Below are 14,154 nucleotides of genomic sequence, written 5' to 3' on the forward strand. Positions count from 1 at the left end.
TAGAGTTGTTGCGACTAGTTGAGGAGCTAGGACTAGAGGTTGATGTCTCGGATAGAGATAGAGTTCTACGAGATCATATTTGTGTTGAGTTGGTAAATACAGGTAGATTAGAGGAGGAGTGTCTAGACTCGATAGAATATTATGAGATCGGACGTATTAGGGTTGAAGAAATTGAGAGAAAGTTTCAAGTTAAGTTGTTAGAGATCACGAGAGAAAAAGAGGATAAGTTGTTAGAGATCAGGAGGGATATATTCATGTTAGAATCTTGGAAGGAAATTAACATTAAAAGTTTAGAGAAACTGTTCGGACATGAAGTTAAACTATTAGAGATCAGGAGGGAACGGGATTTACTTAGGCTATGGGAGGAGGCGCATCTTAGTGGGTTGTTTGACTTTCCAGAATCTGTCTCTGTTTTCTCTCAGGCTAGTGTAGTAGTTTCCGAGGATCGGTATAGAGATGAAGATAGTTTGTTGTCTGATAGAGTAGGTAGTGAGTTTTGTCAGTCTCAGACTAAGGCTGCCACTAGCTTTGGCTCAGTCCCTGAAGTCGACTCTAACCTAGCAGAATCAGCACAAACGTCAAAACGTGCTGATAGCTTACGAGTCGAAAGTTGTCTGCCGACAAGTACTGAAGGCAGTCAGCAAATTATTGGTTTAGATAAAATCACGGCGACCACTCTGTTATTGGCCAGTCATGAAAAGGGGCTGTCAATATCTGACCCAGTGGATACAACCACCGATGATATAACGGCAACCACTCTGATGTTGACCAGTCATGAAAAGGGGCAGTCAATATCAGAACCAGTGGTTACAACCACCGCTGAAATCACGGTAACCACCGAGAGAGTGAATACCCATGAGAACAGGCTGTCCTCATCTGAACCTGAACCAGTAACTGCATCTGATCAAGACCTTACCACTTGTGGTCTTGAAGGCGTCATGACCTTAACTGGAGGTCATGTGAATGGTGACCTACACCTTCAGTTAGACGAGTCAACGAATCTTCTGCCAGCCTCGGTAACAGACGAAATTGTTACCCATTGTCTTGGAGGTGAGCCTAACACGGGCTGTCCTCCCATGATCCCAGCAGTATTTAATTTCTCCCCGACCAAGTCCAGCAACCCAGAGGCCATGACCTCACCTGGAGGTCACGCGGATGGTGTTCTACATCCCGAGTTTGAGGAGACGACGAATCTTTTGTCAACGTCGGTGACAAGCGTAGTTGTTACCTCTTGTTTAGGAGTTGAGCCTAACTCAGGCTTCCCTCCCCTTATCACGGAGGTGATTTATTGTTCTCTGACCGACCCGGTCAAAACCAACAACCCGGAGACGGTGACCTCAGCGGGTCACGCTACTTCTCTCAACCGAGGGTGCGTACAAGCGAGCGCACACCCCATTGCTTTCACGGAGACGGGGCGTGTAATCGTTCCCTCTTTGTGTGACTCGATGTTCAGGATTAACATCGTGTCAAAACATGGCTACATTAGTGCAAGCAGTCCTGTGAAACCACGCCTTATGTGCGAGTCGATATTGGTGTGGACGGACAATAACTCTGTTACTAAATTTGTGCTGCGCCGTTATAAAGTTCGGCTAAAGTTTTTTATGTTTACGGACTCATGATGACCCGAAAGACGGAAAACTAATTTGTGTTTCAAACCTATTAGAACTGTTTCCAAGATAGACTGTTTCATGTTTTCCCAGGATGCAAGTGTTCTAATCAAAATGAACTGTTTTCAGGCTTAAAGAACGTACCTTTTACATGTCTTGTAAAAAAAAAAAAAAAATGTGTTATTGATGTTTTACATGATGATGAATTCGTGACAGTTTTTAATTGTATTGACAGGTTTTGTTGACTGATGACGTAACTATCAGTAAAACGAAGACTGTTGGTTTTCAATCTTAGCATTATTTGCGACAGTGACACATGTGTTGCAGATTTGCTGTTTTATTTACTTTGATGTCTATGTTTGATGACATTGTGTTTGGGGTATTTAGTCAAACTTGTTATTGTGACTAAATCATCCACGTTTCTTATCTTTTTAGTAATGATTATGTTAAATGGATTTAGTCCCATTTAGGTTTATTCTGGGAATTGTGAGATTGGTATGGTTGTCTAGTAAGAGAGGTTCAATTAATTCACCATGTGGTGGCGAATTAATTTCTTGAAGGGTGGGGGTGTTACGACCACCTGGTGTTTAACCTGGGCTGACCCGTATGTTGGGGTAGCGATCTCACGCTCATCCATCAACCTGGCGGTGGTCAGAGGCTGACCAGTGCTGGCCGTGAGAACCTTTGGGCCGTGACGGCCACACCGGATTGGTTACCACGCTGTGGGCGGTGCATACCTGGTGTCTTGGGGTCCGAGCTATTAACGTGGCCAAGAACTCGTGTTTTACGGCTGGGAAAACCTTCCAGATCGCACAGGGCCGAGATGGACGGTCATGTCCTGACCTGACCTGACCTTGGGGTCAGGCTCGATTAACAAGGTTCCCACACTAGTCTGGGACGACTTGAGTACATTAGGAGGGTAGACGGGAGACTAGGACACTCTCGACAGACACTCGGGACACACACACGGAGACGGACGGACGTCTCGGATAGCTAGGTTTAGGGGAGACAGACACGGGTCGTCTCTGTGAGCTAGTGGAAAGCCACGACATGTTTTAGACTTAGGCTAGGCTTGACAGTTAGGGACAAGTAGATTAGTCAAATTAAGGACTTTAGTTGTAGATAGTTGTGTATTTTTCCTATTGTGTTCCATGTGGTGGCGGGTTAATGTTAGATGTTGTATTTTGTGGCGAATAAATAGAGATTACTGAAGCTGGCATTTATTTATTTTTATTTTTCTTCTTCCTGTTTACGATCCCCTGACTAGTTCGAAAGGATTAGAGAAGGGGGTACGTAACAATATATATATATATATATATATATATATATATATATATATATATATATATATATATATATATATATATATATATATATAAATATATATATATATATATATATATACATATATATATATATATATATATATATATATATATATATATATATATATATATATATATATATATATATATATATATAATATGTATCCTAATCATCATACTATTCAAGATATTAATGGATTATTTATAACTTATAGGAACATTCGACACCGATATTTACAAAACTGTTAATTTAAAAAAAGCTGCCAATTGTGTTTAATGAGCGGTAAATTGGATACAAACATCTAACCCCCTTCTTCTTCTTCTCTTGCTTTTCGTTCTTAATTTTAGTGTTGGAAGGGATCCTCTCCAACCAAATTAAGTATTCGCGTCAACTGGTTATGAGCCATTGACTCTGATTTCAGCCTGCTTTTCTTTTTAAATTTGTTTCCATAGCCTTTGTCCAACCAAGAACAAACTACAAGGCAGCATTTGTTTGATTTTGGAGTTGTCTCTCCTAGAAGAGTTGCTGTCCCCAGCTAACGAGAGGCGAGATCTATCCGCTAAGTGAGCAGTAATAAATATATGACTGTTTACTTTAGGCCTGTACAAGCTTTAGACCTCTTACCATCGACCTAGCCGGGTACCAAACGGTAGGACGATGTCCCGCGTTTGGTGGTGGGGGAAGTAAAGCCTGGTGAGAGCCCACGGATGAATAAGCGACCAACATGTAGTGTTTCAAACCAACATCTCATTGAGACTGATTCAGTTCACAGTTTGCCATTTAGTTGGAGTTCACTACGGCGAGGCCTCCCTAGCTAATTGGAGTCAAACTCCTGAGCCGGTATATCCGTGTCACGATAGTTATTGAACTGTGATTCAAGTTTTTATATTGGGCACGAGAAAACTGGAAATGCAGACTAACATTGAACAAATATAAATATCAATGAGAATATTATGTCGTTAGAGAGCAGGCGATAAAGACTGTTGGCACTTATTTACTTGCAGACGCAAATACGCAAAAAGACAAAAAGAGAATTAATTCAAACCACTCTATGTAGGAAATTATTAATAACACACAGAGGTTAAACTAGTATAGTAAAGTAAAGTTTCCCTTTCAAACCTGACGGTCTATGGGGCAAGTGAAGTAGAGTTCACTTGTTTCTGTGACCTCGGCATACGAAGAGATAGTGTGGTCAGCACTATGCCCAGCGGCCTTTACTTTCCCTAACGTGAGTTAGGTACCCAACAGAGTTGGGTGGACTCAGGAACGGTCTACGAGGTTAAACTAGGCCTAACTAAAACAGTAAGCACGGTATAAGCGTAAACAAAAACCACACCTCCACCCTCTTAGGTATCATCTATTTATGAGGCCCACAAAAAGTTGGATTTCCACAGGCGTCCATTTAAAGAACGTCATCCCTGGCCTGTAAACCCGATATTAACGTTCACTAAAAGTAAAGGCCTATAAATGTTTTTAAAAGTTTAAATCATACAGTGTTCACACCAGATTCGTGTCATTTAATGTGTCAGAATTCGATCGCTGTTTGTGTTTTTAACTCTAAAATTTATTGTCATAAACAAACGCTGTCCGGGCTGGTAATTATACTTAAGTGTATGCTCGAGTTTGATATTTTGATAAAAATTGAAATAAACTTGTGATTCAAATATTAAAACATTTGCTTTTATAGTAAAAAAAAACTTTCACTTTAAAGGAAAATTTACTATGATTGAAAAAGGAAATTTGGGGGCCCCAAAAAATCGGGGGCCCCTTGCTGCAGCCCTCTCAGCACCCCCCTTAATCCGCCACTGGGTGTACCGTGTACCGGTCGTTTAGGTAATTCATTCTCGGCTAGTCGGCAGAGAAAACAATATCAGTGGTAGTCTGGGTCATAGAGCAGCAGAAAATATGTTTGAAATTTGGCGCTGTGGTCTGCGTTTGTTACTGGCAAACACAGCGTCCTTGGCGCGTGGCACTTGCCTTTGAAGCAGGTATTCTCAGGTATTTGTTCTATGTACAACTAAAAGACATGAGATTATGGTCCAAAAGTGCGGGGAATTCATCAAATACAAGAGACAGTAGATAAAAACATGAATTTCATCATATTGTTCATTTATACGAAATGGCTAAACAATGTTTTTAAGTTACTTTGTACTGTTGCGATTCTGATGTACACGTAATTTATGCGTCAGAGTGTAATTAAAGTTAGTATTATAAACGTACTGTGTTCTTTTAACGTCGAATCAAAATAACATAAGATAAATAATCAATGCAAGGACAACCAGTATAGCGCTAAAACTCTGATAGTCAGTACCTCTGTTCACCGTTTAAGGTTAAGGTTAGGCTTAAGTTTTGTGGTTTTGAACTCGGTTTTGTACGACCTTTAATGTTATTTACTAAAATAAACCTGGATTGATCTCCCCTAAACTTTCTCGAATATTCTTATATGAAACAACAGGGGTTGGCAACTCGGGATATAGACATGATTTTTAATCCATTTTAAATACTTAAACTTTTAAAAATAGATTAAAATCTCGTAGAAAAAAGAATTGCACACATAAAATGTGCATAATAGTACGGAATATTATTAGTACTTTATAAATTCACATGCGTTTTTTGAGAAATTGGAAATAGCGAAAAAGTACTACTTCCGGTCAACAGAAATTATCAAAATTTGACAGAAGGCAGATAATTAGATCTTTTAATCACATGTGAAATTTCATTTATCTATCTGAAATAGTATTCAAGTTATAGGCTTTTGAAAAATTCAAAGTAGGAAAAAGTTCCACTTCCGGTTATCGGAAATCGCTCAAAAGCTTATACGGATCTACGATTTTGATATTATACTTATATATGAAATTTCATCAACCTAGCTGTAACGGTATTTAAGTTATCTCGTTTACACACACACACATCCACACATACACACACACAGACATACGGACAAGATTGCAAAACTATGATTTTCCGACTCAGGGAGCTGTAAAACGTCGAGATTTGCAAAAATCTCGATTTTTTGTTTTGCACGATTACAAGACTTTCTCTATACTTCGTATATATGAGAAAGTAAAAAAATATCAGATAAACAAGCAGCTGTAGTGCTTAAGTTCCCAGTGTGATTGATATTTGGATTATTGGCAGTGAAAACGTATTGACTGGATACACATCTGGCGTGATGAATGAATACACGAGGTTTGTGAATGCCAGATTAATAATGACAATCTGAGGCTATTGATTTATTCAGTGATGGATTCATTTATTTAAACTTTCTTTGTGTGCAGTATGGCAAGTTATTCACTAGCCAACTAACAAGTCTCTGCTTGTACAATATGGCAAGTTGCTCACAAGCCAACTAACAAGTCTCTGCTTGTACAATATGGCAAGTTGCTCACAAGCCAACTAACAAGTCTCTGCTTGTACAATATGGCAAGTTGCTCACAAGCCAACTAACAAGTCTCTGCTTGTACAATATGGCAAGTTGCTCACAAGCCAACTAACAAGTCTCTGCTTGTACAATATGGCAAGTTGCTCACAAGCCAACTAACAAGTCTCTGCTTGTACAACATGGCAAGTTGCTCACAAGCCAACTAACAAGTCTCTGCTTGTACAACATGGCAAGTTGCTCACAAGCCAACTAACAAGTCTCTGCTTGTACAATATGGCAAGTTGCTCACACGCCAACTAACAAGTCTCTGCTTGTACAATATGGCAAATTGCTCACAAGCCAACTAACAAGTCTCTGCTTGTACAATATGGCAAGTTGCTCACAAGCCAACTAACAAGTCTCTGCTTGTACAATATGGCAAGTTGCTCACAAGTCAACTAACAAGTCTCTGCTTGTACAATATGGCAAGTTGCTCACAAGCAAACTAACACGTCTCTGCTTGTACAATATGGCAAGTTGCTCACAAGCCAACTAACAAGTCTCTGCTTGTACAGTATGGCAAGTTGCTCACAAGCCAACTAATACGTCTCTGCTTGTACAACATGGCAAGTTGCTCACAAGCCAACTAACAAGTCTCTGCTTGTACAATATGGCAAGTTGCTCACAAGCCAACTTACAAGTCTCTGCTTGTACAATATGGCAAGTTGCTCATAAGCCAACTAACAAGTCTCTGCTTGTACAATATGGCAAGTTGCTCACAAGCCAACTAACAAGTCTCTGCTTGTACAATATGGCAAGTTGCTCACAAGCCAACTAACAAGTCTCTGCTTGTACAATATGGCAAGTTGCTCACAAGCCAACTAACAAGTCTCTGCTTGTACAATATGGCAAGTTGCTCACAAGCCAACTAACAAGTCTCTGCTTGTACATTATGGCAAGTTGCTCACAAGCCAACTAACACGTCTCTGCTTGTACAACATGGCAAGTTGCTCACAAGCCAACTAACAAGTCTCTGCTTGTACAATATGGCAAGTTGCTCACAAGCCAACTTACAAGTCTCTGCTTGTACAATATGGCAAGTTGCTCACAAGCCAACTAACAAGTCTCTGCTTGTACAATATGGCAAGTTGCTCACAAGCCAACTAACAAGTCTCTGCTTGTACAATATGGCAAGTTGCTCACAAGCCAACTAACAAGTCTCTGCTTGTACAATATGGCAAGTTGCTCACAAGCCAACTAACAAGTCTCTGCTTGTACAATATGGCAAGTTGCTCACAACTAACAAGTGCACGTCTCTGTTTCTCGCCACTGTCAGGTACCAGAGCACCTTCACCCCAAGCTTGACTCGCGTTTCTTGCCAAAATGTCACGAGCACGAATTCCCCAGAGCCGACTATTGTTTTGTTTTATCTGAACGCGCCTGATTTTTCACCCACTCTCTGTTTTCTGGTTTCAGTGCATCCAACTGCAGCATATCTGTAACAGCGTTGCCAAATTGTAATGTGAGAACGGGTGTTACTGATAGCTGGCTGTAGTGACGCTACGAGGGTGGGACGTGAAGGGACAAAAGGTATGGGCCTTACGAAATGGGGGTAGGCTATATATACACATACACACACACACACACTATATATATATATATATATATATATATATATATATATATATATATATATATATATATATATATATATATATATATATATATATATAATGTTTTTTCCGTAAATATATAAAGCTAGACTATATTCTGATAACATAAGGAGCCCCGAATATTTTGTTTGTTTTGGACATCTCAGCCAGCAGCAGACAATGTTATCTCGTCTGGTTGTCTGTGTGACGTCAGTGGAACTCGCACATGAGTGGAGCATGGTTATCCTACTGGCTTTGATCCACCCTTTGATGCAGTCGTTGGTTTACTGACTCACTGCATATTTCTTTCATTATAAGAGTTAAAAGAAAAAAAAATAACAGCCCAAAATGCTTTAAAGATATTTCTTGACAATCAAATGATTAAATGACCCAATGATAATATACACATAAACAACAGAGTCTCATATAATACATGCCAATATAATTCTTTACTTGAAGAAAAGCTTCAACTAGTTTACGTCAACTTAAAACACCCAATACCATCTAGTTATGTGGAACATTAAACACCAAAATCTTACTTCAATTATTTGCTAGCAAATGTCGATGGACGTTTGCCACTTCATTCCTCCCCGCTCCACCCATCATATAACCTGTCTAATAATTTTGGACTTTGTTGATGAGTATACAACCCCCCCCCCCCCAACATGTCGAATTGCCAGATTCTGGTCGCTGAAATAATGTAGGGGTGGGGGGATGTTGTTTAGCGGCCCTAAAGCACTTTTAGCAAATGTCAGGAAACATGGCTTAATCTGGATGTGTCAGGGCTGTTTTTTAGGGGAGGATTGGGAGGATTGAGAGAAGGAGTGAGTGAAGGCCGAGAGAAACAAACAGAAAAAACTCGGTGAATGTTTGAGCATTGGCTATGGGCCAAACGACGAGGGCGTGACGCTATGTTTGCAGGTGAATCGGGAATTCCCCCACCCCACCCCCCTCTCTCTCTCCCGACAGAGCTTACTTTACAATGAACGTAAACTTGTTAACACTTAGCACATTTAAAGAAAACTTTAAAAAAATGTGTACGATAGCTCGTGATTTTGTACAACAGTAAATTTTATTGTATATGTGAAACAGTTGTTTTCTTACATTGGTACTAGGTTGCGGTTTTTAGAAATTAAATAATTAAAACAAAGTACATTTACATTAAAATAATTATTTTTGTTTACACAGTGTTTGCTTTACTGGATAGGAGGCTATTGATCTTAGACTTGTGGGAGGAGATTGCTTCTTCCACTTTACTTCCTGTTTTTTTAAAGGCTCCGCCATTGCGATCGATGATTGATAACGGGAGGGGGTTAATTAATGCTATTAAAATGGTACCTGGAGATCTTTATACAGAGCTGACTTCCAAAGACTTGGGTGCTTTTGGTTTCAAGAAAACTCACCGCGTGATATAGGCACGCTGTAGTTTTCTTGTGAACTTTTATAACCCGGTTTACGGTCAAAGGATTTTAAGTAAAGATCGGAATTTCGATTCTCTCCCTTGGGTTATTAGTTTGATTACCATAAAAGAATCATCCGACTCCGGGGTAATTATTGCATTAAGTGCTAATTGGAGCCGTCATTTATTAGCAACTAGAATACCCGTCATCCGTTGGATAACTGTGGGTTTCGGGGGTCATCCATCAAAAAACATCACGTCTGTCACTCAGAGGCATAGCGACCCTTCCCGGCGCCCGGGGACAAAGTTTTCGATTTTAACCCCCCCCCCCCTCAAACTTTTGATGTTTTTTCCAAACCATTTTGGCGCCCCAACATATGCCCCCCCCCCCTTCCCCCTCCCCACCCCCCGCCTCCCCTTCCCCCCCCCCCCCCGCCTCCCCTCCCCTACCGTCCCCCCCCCTCCTCGGTACGCTACTGCAGTGTCACTTATCGTCACAAAAAACAGACCCCACATTCAAATATATGTTTTTTATCTTTTAAAAACACCGAAAACACCGATTTCGGACTATCCCTTCATAAACTGACGTCACAGGTGACCTACTCAACTCTACTTCACCTGCCCAGTGTCCTGCCAAGTCTCAGACAACATGTTTTTATCGTTTAAAAAACAATTCCAGCCGAGCATGTCTCTGACCACACTATCCTTTCATATGCTTAGGACAAAGAAACAGATGAACTCTACTTCACCTGCCCTGTATCTTGCCAAGTTCAGATAGGCAACGTTATCATTCACATCTAAAAAAAAAAATTGAAAAAAAAAATTTCATTGACATATTGGTCTAGAACCCGTGCCTCCTGCATGAGAGCTGACTACGCTACCATTTTAGCTATTTACTCGTGACGTCACAAGGGAATTTTTATACTATACTATGTGTCTCCTTATGCAACTTGATTTACGCGTATAGATTCTAGATCTAGATCTAAAAATAAGTCTAGTAGTACTAACTTTCAAATTAAATTTTATCTTAAATAAGCCAAACAAAGATTTATATAAAATAATTAAGGCCTGAAATAGATTCTAGATGTAGAATTTACATTAAGTTTAGATCTAGAATTTACATTGAATCTAGTGACCTACATCTAGGCTAGATCTAGATCTAGGCTAGATTCATAAATTTCCTTCGATAGCTGATCTTTAGATCTAGAGAAATTTATCGTAAAACTAAATGAAAAAGACAGTTGAAAATTGATATAAGTGTTGGAACGTAATAAATACAGCAAACGGACGTATTGTTTAAGTTATAGCCGGCAGAAAATTAGCTTTGTAACGCGTTAAACTTTTGAATGGGCCACAAAGTCTATGATGAAGTCCGCCATTTTTATCGTACCAAAAAGTTAACATATCAAGGGACGTCACTATCCCCACAAAGTTTATTCAAAGTATTAACATTTTTTAAAAAATACGGTTAATTTAACTATGAATAAATCAATAAATTAATTAACGTCTTTAAATAAATTTGTGATTAACAGTCTGTCTGCATTAAAAAATTATTCTCTACCTACATACTATTTTACAGCTATCCAGATTGAGTCGAACATATCACAATAGTTGATCAGGCAAACAAACAAACAAACAAACAAAAAAATAAATATTCAAACATGTAAACAAACTTGACTTTTAGTAGTATATAGATATAGTTAGACCGCCGCTGCTGCCCTGTGTCTGGTCAGACAACCCAGGCTGGGAGCTGTGGGAGCTGGTCCTACAGCTAAGGAGAGCTGTGGGTTCACAAAGTTCACTGCTAGATTAGTCACCGGGCTTGGTCTTCCGTAGGAAACGTGAACAGGGAAATCATTATATTTATTACGTTTAGCTTAGAAAGAAAGCTTTCACCATTAAATTAAAAATAAAATTGTTTTAATTAGCGATGTTTTCAGTTCGCTAATTAATGCTACATCTATAAATAAAGCAATATTTTATGCTATTAATTATAAATTGTAGCGACATACTATTTATCGTATAATATACACATACAATTTAATTAATCACTCGCCTCTCGCGGCGAAATACTTCCGAAAACGAATCTCATTAAAGTGATGCCATTGTCATGTGTTAAAATAAAACATCAATAAAATATATGTACAACTTATTTTTTACACATTTGTTTAATCACCAGGTTCTGGAAAACAACAGACGATTTTTCCCCCCGGACTGGCGCTAATCTGTTCCCCATAGATCCCCGTGTACCCGGGCAGGTAAAGCTGGCTGAACCACCTGTACGGGCTGGAGTTTAAACATTGCTTTTCGATTGACAAGAAGGCGGCGTCTTGCCTCCCCCCACCTCTGTTGTGGAGCTGCAACAATGGCTGGGACTGCTTTAAATAAACTAGTGCACGGTTTTGGACATGACCACGGGGGCTTTTCGAGGAGTTAATGTGGTGTTATCATAACCGTGGACAGGGCAGGACGTGTTTGTAAATGGAGAAATCAAGTGGAGGACATTTTGTTCACGGCACATTTTGGAAAAAAGATGACGATGAGAACAACGCGACAAAACTTGCTACAACTTGCCACTAAGTGATGCCAAGTTGTTAACAAGTTTACATACGTTTTGGAAAGTTTCGTTACTCTTCAATTTCTTTTTTTTCTTTCGAGAACTGTGAAACATGAACAAAAGCTGTTTGTGTTTCTGTTTGTGGAAGTATTGACACTTCTGGATTGGATATTTTTTCTTCTCAAATTGACAGTGAACTGTCACCGAAATGATTTCTTTGTTTGGAATGTGAGGTTTAGAATGTGAAGTTTTAAATTGAGCAGATTGGAGCTGGGCGAATGGATTACACATACGTGGGATACAATGAGAGCTGAGCAAAGATTCTGTTCATTCTCGTCTCTTTGATCTTGTTGGATTTACTTATCTGATTAGCTGACCGCAAAGACATGTACACTATGGAACAGGAAAAGGTAAATACAATTTAAATACATTTTAACTTTCAAGTAACTCTAGCCTATATTTAGGGCTTAAACGGAGATTTAAAAACCTTAAAGGTATAAAAGAAAACTTCTTGGCATTTAGAGCTTAAAATATAATCCCAGGTAAAACAGGTCGGCTAAAAATGTAATTTGTTTTGATAACGTTTTTGTACGTGTTAAAGGGAGAAACCGCAACGTACTATATTGTGTTTCGTGTAATGGTTATGTGATCTGATGGCATAATTAACGTCGGGTAGTTCGCCATCATAAAGGTCCTCTCTCTGTTTCCTTACGCAATTATTAATGTGGGCTACATGGGCGGCCCGTTCTACCCTGCACCCCCAACGTTTGCTTGGTGGCTACTCATGGCTGCTATTTAATTTGTGCAGATAATTACCTCGTTTTGTCCACCTCACAAGGGAAATAGCGAACATTATCCCCCGATGCTACCATAACTAAAATATTCCAATAATAAATGTAGCCAAAACAAAACGTAATGTCCAAAAATTGGTAAGAGATCTTGTTCTATATATATTTTTAAATTACTACCCCAAAACGAAGTTTTGTTTAATTTATATATTTTTCCCTATGTTCGATAAAGCTTTAACTGAGACAAAAAATACTACTAACAGTATGGATGATCTCTGGACACTAGATCCGGCACTAATGGAAATTATCTATTTAAGCCGCGTAGTGCCAAGAAAAATAATTGCTGTATACTCGATCCAATACGAATAAGTTTTATAGACTACTATAAATAGAAGTAATTCTTCGACGCTAGTACTAAATATACATGTTGCTACTGGTACAGGTAGAAAAAATATTCGAGATTACAATCAGTAGAAACATTGTCGATACTACTAAGAATATACGAAAATTACTCAGATTTTAGAGAGATAGAGAGCAGAGATGTATTTTCACCAGGCTTATATATCTGTCTACACCAATTATATAATGTTTGGTTCATCAACGTCATTGATACTTTAGGAATTCCGTTAGTTAGACAACCAGCCCCTCCAATCCCCCGAAGAAAGTGTCTACCCCCCACCGAATGAAATATATACTTTTAACAGTGCCCCCCCCCCTCCCCTTGGAAGGGGTGACCGCACCGGGTGAAACCATTTAAAGGGGTGACCCCAAAACAAAAAAATAGCAAAAATATATACAGAAAAAAATGATAATTTCACTTAATTAGATGATTAATTAGACTGAATTAAATAGTCTTTTAAGAGCAAAGTGGACTAATTCCGACACTGGTGGAGAGGGGGGAGGGGGGTGATACCATGACGTAAACCTGCTAATGATATAGAAAACATGCAACATCCAGCTGTATACACGACCGAATATAGATACAAATCGTTAGTATTATCTGAGCACCGTTTAAAGCAATCACCGTGGGTTGACGGGGGGAGGGGGGGGGGGGTGGGGGGTATATCAACTCATCGTTGCAATATATATTCCTGCGGAAAACGGTTTGGTTGAGAATCGTAATAACCTATATTTGAATACATATACACATTCGTATACACATACTTACAAGTGACACCCGACATCGCTACGCCACTTTGAAAAACTTCTGTTTTCGGCGAAGTTTCGTTTTTCGCGTGTAATTGTTTAAACCTAGATTACATATCTTGCAACATTTTGTCTACGATTTAAAAAAAAAAGTATAAACACAGCACAATACTTATTATACCAACTGACGTTCATCTGTAATTTGTTTACGTAAACAAAGTTGGATGTCATAGAAGTTGGAATGGGAGAGGTTGGAGGTATGGAATGTTGGCATTTTTTTTTGCCATCATACCGAGCAGGATGTTCGAAAACTCGATG

At 39.2% G+C, this 14,154-nt stretch overlaps 1 protein-coding gene across 1 annotated transcript in view; it reads left to right on the plus strand.

Annotated features, from left to right (window-relative positions):
• The window catches only part of LOC131947188 (uncharacterized), a 125,982-nt gene that overhangs the window by 3,028 nt on the left and 108,800 nt on the right, over positions 1–14,154 (plus strand). The window contains exon 2 of the mRNA XM_059308333.1: positions 11,525–12,312. Coding sequence (XP_059164316.1) covers positions 12,289–12,312 — 24 coding nt within the window. The 5' untranslated portion in view covers positions 11,525–12,288. The remainder of the gene's footprint in view (positions 1–11,524; positions 12,313–14,154) is intronic.

The sequence above is a fragment of the Physella acuta genome, unplaced genomic scaffold (assembly GCF_028476545.2).
Source record: "Physella acuta isolate Inbredline_101_S28 unplaced genomic scaffold, ASM2847654v3 ptg000588l, whole genome shotgun sequence".
Lineage (NCBI taxonomy): Eukaryota > Metazoa > Mollusca > Gastropoda > Physidae > Physella > Physella acuta.